Here is an 18,248-nt window from a genome sequence, read left to right as displayed (position 1 = left end):
TTTCTTTCTTTCTTTCTTTCTTTCTTCCTTTCTTTCTCTTTCTTTCTTTCTTTCTTCCTTCCTTTCTTTCTCTTTCTTTCTTTCTTTCTTCCTTCCTTTCTTTCTCTCTTTCTTTCTTTCTTCCTTTCTTCACTGTAAATTAGTGTGTCTCTCTTTCTCTCTCTCTCTCTCTCTCTGTAAATGAGTGTGTCTCTTATCACACGGAAAGGATTTGGAAGCTAAAGTCAAATCTAAAACCTCACACGTTGGGTCTAAATAACAAACGTCTGTGGACGGAGAGACGGAGCGCTCCACATTCCTGCCGTCGGCCGCGTTACTCACAGAATAAATGATGACTCCAAAATGAAAGAGTGGCAGATTAATATTTGATGTGTAAGGCGTTCGAAATGCAGCGGCACACAAAAGAGGAGAGATGGTGGCCGCCTCGAGTCAGACTGAATAAACCTCCAAAAAAACACTGATGGAGGGATGAAGGGAGGAGGAGGAGGAGGAGGAGGAGGAGGAGGAGGAGGAGGAGGAAGAGTCAGCCTCGAGTCAGACTGAATAAACCTCCAAAAAAACACTTTCAGAGGAGGGAGGAGGAGGAGGAGGAGGAGGAGGAGGGAGGAGAAGGGAGGAGGGGGAGGAGGGAGGAGGAGGGAGGAGGAGAAAGAGTCAGACTGAATAAACCTCCAAAAAACACTTTCAGCAAAGTCTGATGGACGGAGGAGGAGGAAGGAGGAGGAGGAGAAGGAGGGAGGAAGGAGGAGGAGGAGGGAAGATGGAGGAGGAGGAAGAGGAGGAGAAGGGAGGAGGAAGAGGAGGGAAGAGGAGGGAGGAGGAGGAGAAGGGAGGAGGGAAGGAAGGAAAGACAAAAGGAAGGGAGGAAGGTAGGAAGGAAAGAAGGGAGGGGGAGGAGGAGGAGAAGGAGAAGAATGAAGGAGAAGGGAGGGAGGACAGAAGAAAGGAAGGAGGGAAAGACAAAAGGAAGGGAGGAAGGAAGGAAGGAAGGAAGGAAAGACAAAAGGAAGGTAGGAAGGAAAGAAAGACAAAAGGAAGGGAGGAAGGAAAGAAGGAAAGAAGGAAGGAAGGAAGGAAAGAAGGGAGGAGGAGGGAAGAGGAAGAGGAGGGAGGAGGAGAAGGGATGAGGGAGGAGAATGGAGGAGGAGGGGAAATCAGGAAACTTTTACTTTCTTAATTTCTAATGATGATAAACTCTACTTTTCCCTCCACAATGTTTTTTTTTTCCTCGCTGTTCTTTTTTTTTTCTCCCACCAAAAGAAAACAAAAAAAAAAGCCGCTGCAGCTCCGATTTCAGCTGTGAGGAAATACTCGGGACGGGAACACTAACGCTTCTTTAGCAGCTCAAATATTTACTTTAGTTTGAAGTGTATGAAGACAGGAAGGATAAGATAAAAAAAAGGAGGAGGGGAGCAAAGGTTGAACAGGTGTGAGTCAAAATGATGAATGTCACATTTCAGTGGTGAAAAGTACATGGATTGCTCTTATAGAGAAGCTTTATAGCAGGGGAGTCAAACTCATATTCATTCAAGGGCCACATACAGACCAATTTGATCTGATGTGGGCCGGATCATTAAAAAGATGGAGGGAAGGAAGGAAGGAAATAAGAAGGGAAGGAAGGAAAGACAGACAAAAGGAAAGATGGAAGAAAGGTAGGAAGGACAGACAGAAGGAAGGAAGGAAAGAAGGAACGAACAAACGAATGAAGAAAGGAAAACAGGAAGGTATGAAGGACAGAAGGAAAGAAGGAAGGACAGATGGAAGAAACGGAGGAAGGAAGGAAGGAAGAACAGAAGGAAGAAAGGTAGGAAGGACAGATGGAAGGAATGAAAAAAGGAAAAAAGGAAGGTAGGGAGGAAGGACAGACAGAAGGAAGGAAGGAAAGAACACAGAATGGAAAGTGGGCCGGATTGCATCCCTTGGCGGGCCGGTTCTGGCCCACGGGCCGCATGTTTGACACCCCTGCTTTATAGGCTTCTGACCACACACACACACACACACACACACACACACAGATAGAGGCTTCCATGCAAAGTTTCATCATCTTACTGTGATGAAACTGGCTTCACTTAAACATGAAAGTATACAAAACCATGACGAGCCTGAACTAAAGTTTAACTTCACTAAACTTTAATATAGTGTGCTAGCTAAAACAGGTTAGCGCTGCACACTTATCGGAAATGATGATTAGCTAGTTATCGTTAGCGGTACCAAATCAAAGTATTGATCCTAAAACTAACTCAATAGTCCTGCTGATGGTTTCTATAGCAACACTTCAGTGGAGCTGGAATGTAAAAACACATGATTTTCTTTCTTTCTTTTTCTCTTTCTTTCTTTCAGTTTTCATCCTTTTCTTTCTTTCTTTCTCTTACAGTTGTCATCCCTTCCTTTCTCTCTTTCTTTCTTTCTTCTACGGAGCCAAGATGGCGGCCGTTGAGGTGATAAGTGTCCATAGTTACTCAACCATCTGACTGTTCTTATTGAAACCATCCAGCTTCTCATAGTAAATGAACTATACTTATAATTAATGCTTCATGTTTCCAAAATAAAAGTCCAACTACTGAAGTACGCAATTTAAATCCCAGCATGAGTATCGACCCTGAAGACTCATCCTGGTGGTTTCATAATAATCATATTCTAGAAAAAAATAATACAGCAGCTCAGTCAGATCATTACTGTTGAGCTGACCTCGTGATAGAAGACCAGAAACCAGCTGGAGTTTCTAAACCGCTGGAATATTTCCTTCAAAGCCGGCCAAGCTAGTTCAGCGTTGCACCGCATTTCCCATAAATGTCTTTTATAATTGTAGCGTGGACGCACATATAAAAGAGAGGAATTTTTTGATGGCTAGTGTCGGTTATCTGGCGGGTTTTTTGCACCAGCACACGTACGTAGATGCAGACTTTAAAAAGTGGTCTAAGTATTGACAGTTAATAAGTTAATAGCATCCGTTTCTTTTTTTTACAAGTCTTGAACATTTGAGCTCGAGTCTTTGGAAGGATAAAGAAGGACGAAGCAAATTTTAAAACATGACACATAGGCCGAACTCTTTCTCCAAACATTGTCGGCTGTTTCATCACAGCGAATGTTGTTTTAACTTTGACGGACTTCATCAGGAACTTCGGGGGAATTTTATGGGGCCGGGTTGAGGTTTACTCAATGTGGAAACAGAAACCGCCAAAATAAGAGCCACTTTTAAAACCCAGCAGAAGAAGAACAGTAGAACCCCCCTACACACACACACCTTTATTCAGTGGGTGAGAGACCTAATGAGTCTTTTGCACCTGGAGAAAATTAGATATGCAAGAAAGAACGACATGGAAAAGTTTGATAAAATTTGGAAACCCTTTTGGTCTTATTTCATCTCTTTTACCCCTTTTCCACCGAGCTAGAACTGGTGCTGGTTCGGATCCAGAGCCTGACTAAGCACCGGTTCTTTGCTTTTCCACTGCCAAAGCTCCAGCCCGGAGCCTCAGAACGGGAGCCAGAGTAAGCACCAACTCTTTGCTGGTCTAAAGCAAGAACCGATTACGTCAGCAGATGTGGGCGGGGCTAATGTTTATTAGCCGGCTAGCGGGGCTAACGTTTATTAGCAGACTAGCGGGGCTAACGTTTATTAGCCAGCTAGCGAAGTTAACGTTTATTAGCCGGCTAATGTTTTGATGACCAACATTTTGATTGTATCTGCCTATTGTCAAGTAAAAAAATCAATAAAGAGATCTATCAAAAAAAAGGAAGAAGAACAGTAGTAGAAAGCGTCTACACAAGAAAGAAAAACAAGAAGAAGAAGAGCAGTAAAAGAAGACAAGATGTACGATAAGTGGACAGACGATGAGGTGCAGACATTGCTGAGATTCAGAGGGGGTTTCATCTGCAGGTTGCTCTGTACGAGTTCTCAAAGTTAGAAAGAAATATGAACAGCCACATTTAACTTAACATCACCTGCTTGATAAGAAAAAAGATTGTTTTCCCCAGGAGTGTTTTGCCAGTAAGAAAGCAGCCACATATTGCACGATACTTGAAGAGTGATTACAAAAGCTTGCAGCTGGATATAAACTTCGAGAGGATTCAATTTTAAAGGCAAATTATTTCTATATATGCAGGAGCACTTGACAAGTTAGGAGAAGCATTAAAACTACAGAAAACAACTGAAGCTCCAACAGAATATGTAGAAACCATAGAGTGAGAATATGAATATCTGTTGGGATGACGGGGTGTATGAGGTGTTAAAAGTGACATTTTAGAGAGTAAAAGTCCAACCTGTTGAGCCGATGACACCAGCTACAGTTGAAGTTGATCTGTGAGGAGATGCACGAGCTACAGGTGTTGAACTGGAGACACGCTGGAGAACAGAAAGATCAAAATAAGTCAAAGATTTCAATCATTAAGATACAACAACAAAGTCCTGTGCAGCTGGAGAAGTCTTTAGGCCATATAATGATAAGAAATACATCAAGTAATACTTTTTTCAGACGGTTATACTGTGGATGACCATTTGGGGAGTTCTGGTCCTCTGAAATGAGGCCAACGTGGAAGTAACTTAGAACTGCATTCTATCAAAAGGCCACCAGGGGGCGACCGTCTCTATACAAGTCAATGGAGAATTCACCAACTTCTCACTTGATTTCTAACCTCAGTAAACGTTTTCAAAATGTGTTTATGGTCTCAATCGCTAGTTTAAAGCCTTCTTCAATGCAGTATGATGTTCATTTGGGACATTTTGGCCTCCCTGATTTTATATGTGATGATAAAGCAGGGTATGCATTAGGGCGTGGCTACGTCCTGATTGACAGGTTGATTGCCCAATGTCCTCGAGATCCAGCCCTCGCAACCATAGCAACGTCCCCGCTCCGCCCATGGCCCCGCCTCATGCCCATATAAGTAGAATCTGTGTTTTTATTTTTCCCAGCATGCACCTGAAATTTTCAAGATGGCGCTGCCTGGATTCGAAACTATTGGCTTCCGAGCAGCAGTCCACAAACCAATGGGTGACGTCACGGATGTTACATCCATTTCCTCTATAGTCTATGTTTATGACTGAGCCACTAAATTTCTCTTACTGGGTAAAGGCATCATTTCCACCGCTGTAGAGTTAGTGATCCTGGTCTTTGTCAGCTCCACACGGTGGTACTCGTAGATTGTCCTCCGCCTCACGTCTAGATTTTGGAGAGAGAGAGAGAGAGAGAGAGAGAGAGAGAGAGAGAGAGAGAGAGAGAGAGAGAGAGAGAGAGAGAGAGAGAGAGAGAGAGAGAGAGAGAGAGAGTGAGTGAACACAAACCATCACAAATCTTCCACCCTGAGATAAAAACTGGGACAAGTGCTCCCTGAAGAACGAATAGAAAGAGGGAGAGAGAAAGAGAGAGAGCGAGGCAGAATCAGGTCATATTGCGATGCTACCACAGCACTTTATTTCTCCTCCTTTCTCTCTTTGTCCCCGAGTGTCGGCCCCCGCGACTTGGCAATGGCCGCTGTAGCAATTTCCCCTGGGAGCTGATATCAATCAGACCCTTGTTGAAAAGCCGGCCGTCCCAGTCATCAGTAACAGCGAGTCATCAGCTCGGTTAAGATGGAGCGATTGATTAGAGCTACACAATTGAAATTCAATACAGCAGACTATGGTTGTGCATTGCAAGTTTCATCCATTATGTGATATATATTTTGGGGAGAAAATGCTTATTCATTCTCATATCTGTGTGTTAAAAATGAAGCTAAAGCATGCAGATGATTGGAGTAGCTTAAGATAAAGACAAAAGACTTACTAATTAATATTGTATTATCTTATTTGTTCATTCTAAGTTGTGGCTTTTGTATTTAACTTACAGATACATGTATGGGTTAAAATCCAAGTTATATAAGCTCCCAGATCTTCTTGTCTCACTCTCAGCCAGAAAGCGAATAACCAAATGTCAAACTGTCCTTTTTAACACTATTCAAGGTTGATTGATTTTTTTTTTCTTGGTGTGGGAATTGTTGGCTGAGCTTGATCCAGTATTGTTCTTCTCATTTCAGAGGATGTTGTTCCCCTGCAGACCTGCTTGGCTGATTACACTCCAGACAACTGATCAAAGCAGCTAATGTGAGCCAGCTCAGTCTATCCTGAGACTAAGACCACCCTTCCTTTCCCTCCTCTCCTTCCCTGGTGACTGACTTCCTCTAGCCTCTAGCAAAGGGATTATCAGGTGCCTAATGACACGGCAGGAGCCAGAGGAAGGTCAGTTCCCTCGCCTGGGGCTGCTGATGTGTGGGCAGACTGTACAGCATGGCTGCTCTCTACTTTATGGAGGAAGGAAGCCACAAATCAGATCAATTAGAGCCTGGACTCAGCCTACGCATAAACAACACCTAATTCCCATTGATACTATCAAACAAAGGCGGCTTTGTGTAAGTGTGTCATCAATTACGCACGAGAGGGTCAATAAACGCATATTCAATTTAAAATCCAGAGAAAGTAATACACTCGCACAGTTATCGCTCTCTTAAGCAATAAAAACCTATTGGAAAAAATATTGTTGCTTACATATTTACTTGGATAAAATCGCAATTACAGGCAGCCTCTTCATCCATAAAGCTGCATGGAAATCAATAGAAATGTGATGTGAGGACAGAGAGTTTAGAAATCGATGGTGCAGTAATGGCAGGCTGGCTCTGCCCCTCTTATCAGACTTCAAACCAGCTGTTTGTCCTGTACACAAAATATCACAATGCATACAATCGACCTCTTTATCCTCATTATTACACATTCAGCTCTTTGGTATCTCCAGTATATTAAATCATAATGCTTCAGCTCAGGTGAGTTCAAGATGAGATTTTTTTTTACTGATAATAAAACCTACAAATAGAAATATAAGGGTCAGTGATAAATAAGGGTTGGCAAGGTGAGCAATTCAAAAATATATTTAAAATAGTTTTAAAAGGAGCATCAGGTTCAGTTTTATGTCATTTGAAATGACATTTGCACCAATATTTTTAAACCAAAGTAAGACTGAATGCTGCTGAAAATGTCAAATGGTGTAACCACAAAAGAATAATAACTATTTAGTATTTTATCACCTACAGTGTATTTAAGTGGACTTATACTAATAATGTAAATGTTTCCTGATCTCCATGGTTACCCAGATTTAATGTAATATGTAGAACAATAGTATTCCATTAGCTTTATTTAATATAAAAGTTATAATGTAAGATCATGCCAAACTAGTTGATATGGTGTTTTATTGAGAATTTACTGTTTTTAAGCAAGTTGAATTATTTGGTACAAAGTTTTTATGGTTACACCACTTAGACATTTTTACCATAATCCTCTAATATATTCTCTCTAAATGGATTAAAAGCAGAAATTTGATGCTGAGTCCACAAAAAAAAGTGTGACCAAGTTATTGATATGTTTATTTTGAAATTTGAACCCCTTTTAAATTTGACTAAACCACATGGACACAAAATAAACCTCATTGACCCATAAATATAATACAGCTCAGGTTTTGGCGTCTTGCTGCTGTGGGTAAAGATTATTATTATTATTATTATTATTAAAAGCAAGAAGGCAGTTTTGGCATCATAGTACCATTTTAATAATACCTCAATGTGACTAATAATGTCTAATCTGACCTTTGGGAAAACCTGAATCCTCACATGTGCTTGTACCTCACCTGCTAATTACAAACCCCGACCAACATGCACACCCACCAATCTCCCCTCTCATCATTGCCTGTAACTGCATGTGCTGTGGGGGCCGCTCTGCCTGGAGGCTGTGCGAAATGTTTCATCTGAGCGTTTAATCTGAAGTGAAGCTATAGTGGATTAAACACATCTGGTTGCCATGGTTACTGTGCAGTAATTGGCTGCAGAGACACTTTAGTGAGTTGAGATTCTTCTCTCTGTGGTGGTGGTGGCGGCGGTGGCGGCGGTGGAGCCTGCAGCGGTCATGGCTCTCCTGTCTCTTTCTGTCCCTGTCAAGATGAAGGCTTAATGCACTCGGGACATGAAAACTTAGCATACCAACTATCAGAGTGCATTTAGTATCTGGCATAACTGTCTTGATGTATCGTGAAAAATCTGTCAAAATATTTTTCTTTCACCGAGATAATCGGCGTCAAAATGAGATCTGAGGCTTCATTTTTTTTTTTCAGATGAAGTAATGAAATTTCTCTGCAGCAACAGGAGATATGATATATACTGAGTGTAAGAACAAAGTGGGGACACACATAGCTATAACTGTAAGCTGAGCCTTCTGGTTGCAGTATCAGAGGGACTCCCTACAGAGAAATGAACATCTGTGGTGTCCGACTTCTCCATGAAAAACTGCTGATTCTTGCTTTTTCTAAAGGTGAGTCCTTATCTATCTATGCATACTCCTCTCTATTACTCAGGACTATCATTACAGGAACCTCTGATCTTCCCTGCTGCATCATTTGCTCTCTAAAACAAAAGCTTTGTCTTGCTGCTCACCGGACACGTCAAACCCATCTTAGAAATGACAGGTGCCGGATGCAAATGCTGCCCTTTTCTTATCAGACATGGCTTTGAACTTGTGCACTTTGCAAATATCACCTGGTTTGTTGCACAGTGAGAATACAAAGCCTTTCTTTGTTTCAGATGCTGCAAGAGTTTATTAGCTTTAGCAATTGACCTAAACTCCCTTCGCAAACAGTGATTGTTCAATCCTAGCTTAAAGAGGTTCTTCTCAACCTTTACAAAACCAAAACATAAAAAAACAGAAGTCTATTGAGTGAATTAAAGAGTTTATCTACTTTAACATGAGCTTCAATTGTTAGAATATCTGGCTAACCGGCTTTATCAGCAGTATTAACTGTAGTTGCTAGGTAATCCTGGATGCTATCAGAGTTTACAGTTACGTTAGCTTAATTATGCTCACATGTGCACATATAGGCCTTTGTGAAGCACTTTGGTGCAACATCTGTTTGCTCTATAGTCTCTTTGCAAAGTCTGTACTCTGTCTTTTCAATTTGAGGAAGTTTGGATTCCAGCAACCCTAGCTAGCTTTAACAAATACAGCATTACATCTATTAGTCGTCCTCTTGAAAGCCTTTTATCTTATCTTATCTATACTTAGAAGGACTATCTCAAAGCTTTATGTTTAATTACATAAATCATGAACCTGTGAGGACGCTAACTGTTTGCCTAAGACATATGCAGTAGCTTTAGCCTTAGCCTTAATTAGCATATCATGTATTTAGCCGTTGTGTAAAATATATAAACACATTTTCAACAGGTTTGTGTTTTAAGATAGGCCAGCAAGACTCATTAAAATGTCAGTTAGAGACTGTTTTTAACCAACTCATGGGTCAAATTTATGTTAGCTACATTACATTGAAATTTGCCTGCAACAGTCGCCATCTCAGCACAGAAAATCAAAGGTCACCTGGTAGAAATGATAAGCCTACTTTTGTCTACTTCTGATGATTATACACTGCAATTACAGAAAGCTTGACAGTTGTAGCAACAACAAGAGCGAACTTAGCAAACACTCAATTAACAACCTGTCTCAAGTGTTCACACCTCATCTGGATTTAATGTCTTATAATTAAATGAGGGCAAGACAGGTATTGTTTTAGGTGTTTGCATTTGACAGAGTTCAGTTTCAGCTTTTGAAAAGTAGCTTTAGATGTATTTAGCACTCAGAGAGACAGAATCAGCTCAGTGATCATTTCAGCTGATTATCAGAGTGGAAAAATAAGGGAGTACACAAACTCCTCAGAGACATCAGTCATGTTCAACACAGCATCTCAGTCTCAATCTGCTTCCAGCCAGGATTTCATCACTTCATAACCGAGCAGTTGCACACACTGGTTTCATCATGCTGTGTCAGAGGCATCAAAGACAGTTTGGTTTATAAAGTCTAGGGGGAGCACGTTAACAGGTTCAATATACAAATCTCTCATTGCTGAGTGCAGTCTTCTTGAAAGAGGTTTTAAAGAAAAAGCCTTCATACAAGACAGAAGCAAAGTCCGTGCAAGAAACTCAAAGAAAGTGGTGCTTTGAAGAATTGTATTACTATTAAACTTAAATTTAACTTAAACTTGTCTTACTGCATATTACATTTATACATCACAAGATGTCAGCCGAAAGATGAAAAAAGCCTTTCTTACTCAAAGGGTTTAACGTTATGATATATGTTATCCAAACTTCACACACTCAATCAAAACAAAGTTTAAATTACTGAATAAATCATATTTGACAACTCATTATTGTGACAGACTTTGAATCAGAGCCACAGAACGAACGGGAAGGGAGACTGCGGATGAAAAGGTTTGAAGTGTCTCAACTTTGCTCGCGTTTGCTTTAAATTAATGGGCCTAAATTGATCCAAAGCGAATGGGAGAGGCAGATCTGGAGCTCTGCCCACTGAGAGGTGGAACAAGAAGTGTGTGGGGAAGAAGTGATGACAGTCGGAGCTAAAGCAGAAACAGACGTGGTAGAAGTCAAGCTATGAGACGCAGAAGGGCCAAAAAGAGGATGATGAAACAATACAGTCAAGCTAAATGATTTAAGAAAATAAATGAGAAACTTACTCACTGGTTTAATTGAAAGTTTACCCTTCACTAGGCTCCACCCCCCTTAGTTACTGTTGCTACGTGTTTTCATTCCGGAATGCTGTTACCATGACAACAGTGGCAGATTCAACTCTTGGAATTCTCTGTAGCCTTGGAAACAAAACTAGCTTTTCTTTTCTAGCCATCGATCATTGGTTTGTCAGCAAAAAAGGTAACTGTCCCTGCAAGATTGTATCAACTGTGGCTAGCTAGCTAATTAATACTAATATTAACTCTGTCAGATGGTTTTAAATTATGTCTCCAGTTGACTTTTGATGTTTCCTTTTTTGAAAATGAAAACTATTTAAAATGATCTAAAAGGTGCATTCAATGGCTACACAGGCATATATTATCATGCTAAAAGACTGAAGTTAAAGCTACAAGTTAGCCATAGCATTATAATATAGTAATGTGATAATAATGTCATTAAAATGTTTTAACAGAACTGTTTGGAAGCCTACTACAGAAAACATGAGTATTAAACATAGGTATTAAGTGAACTGGCTTAAAGATGGCGCCCCATTCATTCCTATGAAAGTTGCCCGGTGATGCATGAAGTCATAAAATCTCCCTGTAGTTCTGTATTATTTTGGGGTTTAATTGTATGTGCACTAGAGACTTCCATTGGCCGAGCCAGGTGACTTCTGGTTGACTCTCCGCTCACTGGGGATAAAATAATTTAATCTTCCTGCTCTTCTAGACTGTTAAAATGTTATTGGATCAAATGGATCGAATTCTGATAATAAAACGAATCATTTCACAGGGTTGTGAAGGAAATATGCTTTTTGGGCCAGCGTGCATCATGTTATGGACCTGGAAGTTGTAATTACACATTTGACCACTATGTCAAATTGGCTTCGAACCCCGGTGCTCTTCATGGGAGCCTGGGGTGGACAAGCAACACAGAGATTTGAGTGTACTGTAGCATTTTCAATACTATTTTCTGTTTTTGAGGATGAATAGCAACTGATGAGTTTGGTAAATGTATCACTAAGAAGTGGTAGTGCAACAGGTTTGAACAGGATTACTGGAGTGCAAAACAAAATAAAAAGCTGCTAACGTTAGCCAAGCATCTTGGCTCCAACACAGTGGATGTTCCAGTCCTGACCAGGGCTTTCAGTGTTTGCACTTAGTTAGCACCAACACACTGTTTAATATATTTCTACCAATTCTGCACTTCTGTTTTGGTTTTGAATAGATTTTTTTAAAAGGACATGGCCCTCAAAACACTGTAAAACTATGACCACAAATCCAAAGCTTGACTGGACAGTTGCTATTTGGGAGGCGTTTAGTGGCATTCAATTACACGATTCAATCATTCATGGTTTTCTGGGTTCAAGTTTGCATTTTTTTTATAATTCTTTCTTTGCACAAGTGAGCAGATGTAAGATAAAAATGTCTATGTTTGAGACTCACTTGGTATCTGCTGGATCTTGTGGACCACCACGAAGGCATCAGACAGGCCCACCTTCACCGGGTGATTGACAGAGCTGATCTGTGACACCTCAATAGGGATCTGAAATAGAAGACGGGAAAATCAATTACCAGGGCCTTGACAATCTGTCTCAGACAGGATGGAAAACAGGAGCAGGCCACAACAGTCTGACAGCACGGACAATTCAACCAATTTATGACCATCTCCCACAGGAATCTGCTGAGGCATTATGCAACTTCAACGAGCATATGGCTATCTTTGGTGGGTAGAATAAATATATCAGACACAGCAGGGACAGAAATGAGCAACAACATTGGGAAAACTGGCTTATTTCAGAGACCAGAAATAGGTTCAAACTAATGTTGGTTGTTAGGCAAAATGATAGAAAGGGAAGACCAGGGTGGTGAGATGCAATACTAAGAGCTCCTGACATTTAGGTCAACACAACTTTGAATCTGGTGTTTTGGCACCAAAGGAGAGGACTCAGAGATGAATATTTAAAGACGATATAAAAATACATTGATGGTGCTGCTCAGCTGCTCTGAACACGCGTTCTAATGATAGAGGTTCATGTAATAACTCAGATTACATGTAATGGTCAGGTTGCTCTTTTGAGAACAATAAAAGTAAAAAAAACTACAGTAGCTTTTAGTTAATCTCTTCTAATATGTGAAAATTGGTCTTAGTCATAAAAGAAGAAGCCCTGTGGCTGTAACAATTGCAATTATCATAGATCATTACTTAGTTGTTGCAGTTCACAGTCACAGTATCTCTGCAGCAGTCTCTGTTGGAAATCATTTTTCATTTCCATATCTATTTTTCTCTGTTCAACCGAGTTGTTTTTCTGCACATATTTTAAAATCTTGATATTCATAGACCCCCATCAGGACATCTATAGAGACAGTTTGTCTGACATGCAGTGAGAAAAATAATATTACATAATGTGTTTATGTGTGTGTAAGTGTGTTTATCAACTGAAGTCATGTTTTTTTAGGCAGTGCCCACCATGAAACTCGTTTTTTTAGTCAGTCGTGTTGGCGTCACTGTTCTGTTTAATGACCAGAGTGAAAACACATGAACACAGGGGATTTTTTCTCAGCTGAAAACACAGGAGCAATGACTAAGACAACTTTAAAAATCTGATAGAATTAGAAACAGGAGGAAAGCTGAGTGTGTGAGCTGTGTGCTTTGGGAGAAGTGGGAGATAGATCCCATTGTCCTTTGTACTGCACATACCATGATGATTAATTTTCTACAAAATGGCTCTACTCTACAAAACCCTGAAGGAATCTGGTGTATAGATAATCCAAAATCTGAATAGTTTGGTTTATAATAGGGCTGTGACTAATGATTACTTTCTTTGTCGATGAACGTGATGATTATTATCTCGATTAATTGAGTAGTTGTTTGGTCTACAAACTGTCAGAAGAAGGTGAAAAGTCTCGATCACTTTTCCCAAAAGCCCTAAAATGTATTTTTTTGTCTCAACTGACCCAAAGACATTCAGTTTACTATTATAGAAGACTAAATAAACCAGAAAATATTCACGTTCAAGAAGGCAGAGCAGGATAATTAACTTAAAGTGATTAATCGATTATCAAAATTGTTGAAATCTTTGCCAAAGAAAGCAAGATCCACTGTTTAATTACTCTAACTTTATTATTATGTAGAAAATGTCATTGATTTAGGGTCTGAAGATCTGATTGTGAAAGATCTGGCTTATAATTTGTGGTGTCTGCCAATAAAACATGTTTAATTCATTCATTTAGGTCAATAAATAGAGTCAGAAAGAGTGCTAGAATGAGACAGAAGGGATACAAAGTAAGAAAATACACAAGTAAATGACTGAAGAAGAAAAAGGAAGACTGTTTTTTTTCAGCTGGTTTGATAAATGAGTCTCTCTCACCTCTTTGTATGCAAAGACAATCCTGCCTGTGTTGTGCAGCGTGGCCTGAAAAGTGAAGCTGCCCAGGTTGTAGTTGTCCTGTAAGTGAACGTGGTCCCACTGCACCACCAGAGCGGTACCTAAAGGGGACAGAAACACAACGAAAAAACATGTGAAGCTCATAATTCCACACTCTGCATGTAACTTCAACCTCTCAGTCTTTAACAATGGGCTTATTTTTCACCACTTGTGTAATGCCATCTTTTCCATCTCATATCTAGCGTGAAATGAACCTCTGACTGGGCAAAGACCGTGAATAAGAAGACATCGATGTAACAATCATGTTTGTAAGGCGATATGTGTTTTCAGGGATTATTTCCCGGCACAGACTTTCATTCTCTCCCTGTGGGTGTGAGGTGATTGACACTAAAGTAGCGTGAGCACGGATATGAAAACACTTCACTGGAGCAGGATGAAACAGCAATAAAATCGAAACTTTGAGAAAACCAAATCAAGGCGTGGTGGTTACTGTGATGGATTATGTAGCTTTGGCAATTTTCACAACAGTGAAAGTTTTTCATACTGTGCTAGATGGAATGACAGTGTTGTAAATTACTTTTCTTATGGTAGGAAAAGGAGACCTAATACATCCATTTGCAGTGGCTGAAAGGCAGTCAGCACCAGGAGGGAAGTAAAGAAGAAGGATGACTTTGGTACCAAGTTAAAGGGCCAGTTCACCGAATTGACAGTAATTTATACTATGTCATATTTATGATACTAAGAGCTTTAAACCTTATAGCAACTTGTCTTGTCAGAAACAATGTCCAGATTACACCAGTTAATCCAGAAGTCAACAGTCAACAGTTTTCATCACTACTTTCTCCTTTTGAAGGTTTTCACTGTTCTGAGCTGCACAAATTAAAATCCAATCATCTCTATTGTTCTATTGTTTTGGGTTGGTGACAGATGATTTAGGGGTGGATATCCCAAAGCTTGGGCACATAAAATTTGAACTAACACAAATTGAGCTGAAACGATTGGTTGGATAATCTGTTTATTGATCAACTGAAAAATGTTCAGCAACTATTTTGTAAATCTATGAACCATTTTCTATTTTCAGCTCCTAAACTGTGACGATTTGTTGCTTAGTTTATCTTCCTTATCTTTCACTGTTTTCTGACATTTCATAGACCAAACGATTGATCAATTAATCGAGAGAATAGTCACCACTTATGGTAATAACAAAAACAACCATTAGCTGCAGACCAGACCAACTTTAGCTCTGCATGAAAAAAATGCAGCCTTCTTGTTCGTTTCACTGGAGCCAGTGTGGTGACACAGAGAGCTCCAGCAGAATGATGCAGGATCGTTGGCAAAAAAGTTAAACCTGGTTCAAAAGCTGCAATGCAACATTATCCAGCAAGGTGCCACGTTGGCCAAACACATACTGTACATGCAAGAGCACATTCCTGGTAGATTGCATTGTAATGTGAATGCCATGATTCTGTTGTGTACCTCCCAATAAAACAACAGCTGCTATGCTATCTTTCCAGAGTTGTTTGTGAGTATTATATAACGCTGTGCAGTGTTTTGGCATCTGATAAGTGTTAAATGCATTCATCTGTAGCTCCAACTGGACTTCCTTGTCTCATTGGTACTGAAACTACTTGTCCCCACTGATGTTTTTATCAGGCGGGGAGTTCCGGTCCTCTGAAATGAGGCCAACGCGGAAGTAACTTAGAACTGCATTCTATCAAAAGGCCACCAGGGGGCGACCGTCTCTATACAAGTCAATGGAGAATTCACCAACTTCTCACTTGATTTCTAACCTCAGTAAACGTTTTCAAAATGTGTTTATGGTCTCAATCACTAGTTTAAAGCCTTCTTCAATGCAGTATGATGTTCATTTGGGACATTTTGGCCTCCCTGATTTTATATTTGACGATAAAGCAGGGTATGCATTAGGGCGTGGCTATGTCCTGATTGACAGGTTGATTGACCAATGTCCTTGAGATCCAGCCCTCGCAACCATAGCAACCTCCCCGCTCCGCCCATGGCTCCGCCTCAGGCCCATATAAGTAGAATCCATGTTTTTATTTTTCCCAGCATGCACCTGAAATTTTCAAGATGGCGCTGCCTAGATCCGAAACTATTGGCTTCCGAGCAGCAGTCCACAAACCAATGGGTGACGTCACAGATATTACGTCCATTTATTTTATACAGTCTATGGTCTGAAGGCAGCACTTACTGTCTCCAAATCTCCTGACATCACAAGATTCATGATAAAACAGGTTTGTAATTTGGGTGAACTGACACTTTAAGCATGGATACACAAAGTCAGAGACACAAAGTAGACAGATGATGACTACTGGACTGATCCTGGTTCAGTTTTTTTATTTAATGACATTGCCAAGCCTCTTATAGATCACAGGAGGCAGACAGTCATACTGTTACTTGAAATATCTTTTGACCACAAAGACTCATCATCAGGCGTTGCCTTAATTTGGGTGCAAACTAAATTAGTAGCAGACTCACACGGCACTCAGATCTACCCTCCAGACAGCGGGCCTCACATTACTTTTAACACTATTCTGATTTACTGTGGACTTTGGAGAACCTATTGACGTGAAAGCCATTCCCCCCTCCGAGCTAGTCATTTGGCCTGGTGCCAGGGCAATAAAGGTTTGTTAACACAACTAATCAATTTTTCTGTCACACGGCCAGACCTCTTACATCCACAGCAAAGACGAGTTTTCGCTTTTTGCTGACAAGAACGCAGGCGTCTACTTGTCCAGGAAGCCTCGTAATAATTTACATGTGCTGTACAGAGGGCCTCTGGCAATGGACAGGTATGTCAGACATGTGAAGTTAAACATTGCTGTGTGATGCATTAAGGAAGTTTAGGAGAATATCTGAGCACTACATCACTGCTACTTTATATCAGCCAAGACAAGTTGAGCCTAATATAGGTCTGCTTGAAATGCATGGAGTTCAGGAGGGGAGGCTGCCATGTTATCTGGGGCTTTCTAGCTAAAAATACAGAGTGGGTGATGAGGAGAGGAGGGAGCACACACTCTAGCCTTGTTATTAATTCCACTTACAAGCTTAACATGCTGTATGAACTCAAAACAAACAAGGCAAATCCAGCCCGATTACCTCAACCCAACATCAGCATGGTGATGTAATATTTGCCAAACGTTTTAGATAATCAGTTGGCTATATTTGCTCTATTCTGTGTTATGTTAATTTGTACAGTTCTTTCATATTTGATTCCCTTTTTCTGGTGTTATTATTATAGAGGTTTTATCCATTTGGCTGTAACTGCACCTATGGGTCGGGCTAAAAGTGTCTTCCTATAAAAGAGGCTGTAAAAGTAGGAGGGATTTTAGCTCTCAAACTCTCATTTTTTATTATTCTTTTTGCCTTATCTTAGGGAAAATCTGTGCGCTGTTATCCATGTGTGTATGATTAAGCTTTTTATGGCTGCAGGCTTTTCAACACGCCTTAAAGCCTTCAGAAGTGGTCTCGTGAAATGTTGTAAAAACAAGTTTTCTTTTTCGAACCCATCCCACCCTCCACACTTTTTTCTACTGTGAAACACACCTGAGTCTGTTTCTTTCCTCCAGGCTCGACGAAGAGCCAATTTGGGCTCAAAACTTTGTACTTTTCTTAATGTAATAAAAAATAAATTTTAACAGGAGCAGATGACAGTGTTACGAGGTCTTTTTTGGAAGAATGAAGACTTGAAATTCATCCATGAATAATGAATTAATAAATACCTGTCAAGCATTATAAATATAGAGTTCTGGAGTTGAGTTAAAATCTCAAACTGTCACACATGTTTTACAGCCTGGAAGTTTTATTTTCATCACAGTGCTGTCACAAGATGCTGCTGGCACGATTCTCCATCTGTCAGGTGCTGAAACACTTGACTCCTCTATAATTGTGCGCATTTCAAATTTCAGTATAGTTTTACATCACTTGAGAAAGTCGTGTCTTGACCGATGACGTGCGTTCTTTATTTAGCAGATTCCAATTAACAACCGGAAATATCACCTTGTAGTTGTGTGTGTGTGTCCGCCAACGAGTAAAGTTGCAGTTTGCATCCATGTCTGTCCAGACTCGTATAACATTTGCTGTGAGGATTTTGAAGGAATTTAACCCTCCTGTTGTCCTCCAGTCAAGGAAGGTTAGGAAGGGAGGAAAAAGGAAGGAAAGGAGGAAGGGAGGGAGGAAAAAAGTGGGAAAGGAGGACGGGAGGGAGGAAGAAGGAAGGAAGGAAGGAAGGAAGGAAGGAGGGAGGGAGGGAGGAAAGAAGGACAGAAGGAAGGAAAGGAAAGGAAGGAAGGAAGGAAGGAAGGAAGGGAAGAAGGAGGGA

At 40.4% G+C, this 18,248-nt stretch overlaps 1 protein-coding gene across 1 annotated transcript in view; it reads right to left on the bottom strand.

Annotated features, from left to right (window-relative positions):
- The window catches only part of LOC128382821 (plexin domain-containing protein 2-like), an 85,685-nt gene that overhangs the window by 34,711 nt on the left and 32,726 nt on the right, over positions 1-18,248 (bottom strand). Inside the window, 4 exon segments of the mRNA XM_053342822.1 lie at positions 4,261-4,342; positions 5,061-5,156; positions 11,967-12,066; positions 13,892-14,010. Of these exon segments, the coding sequence (XP_053198797.1) occupies positions 4,261-4,342; positions 5,061-5,156; positions 11,967-12,066; positions 13,892-14,010 (397 nt within the window).

The sequence above is a fragment of the Scomber japonicus genome, chromosome 21 (genome assembly GCF_027409825.1).
Source record: "Scomber japonicus isolate fScoJap1 chromosome 21, fScoJap1.pri, whole genome shotgun sequence".
NCBI classification, from domain to species: Eukaryota; Metazoa; Chordata; class Actinopteri; order Scombriformes; family Scombridae; genus Scomber; species Scomber japonicus.
Note: the sequence above shows the minus strand (reverse complement) of the source record. Positions and strands in the feature narration are given on the sequence as shown.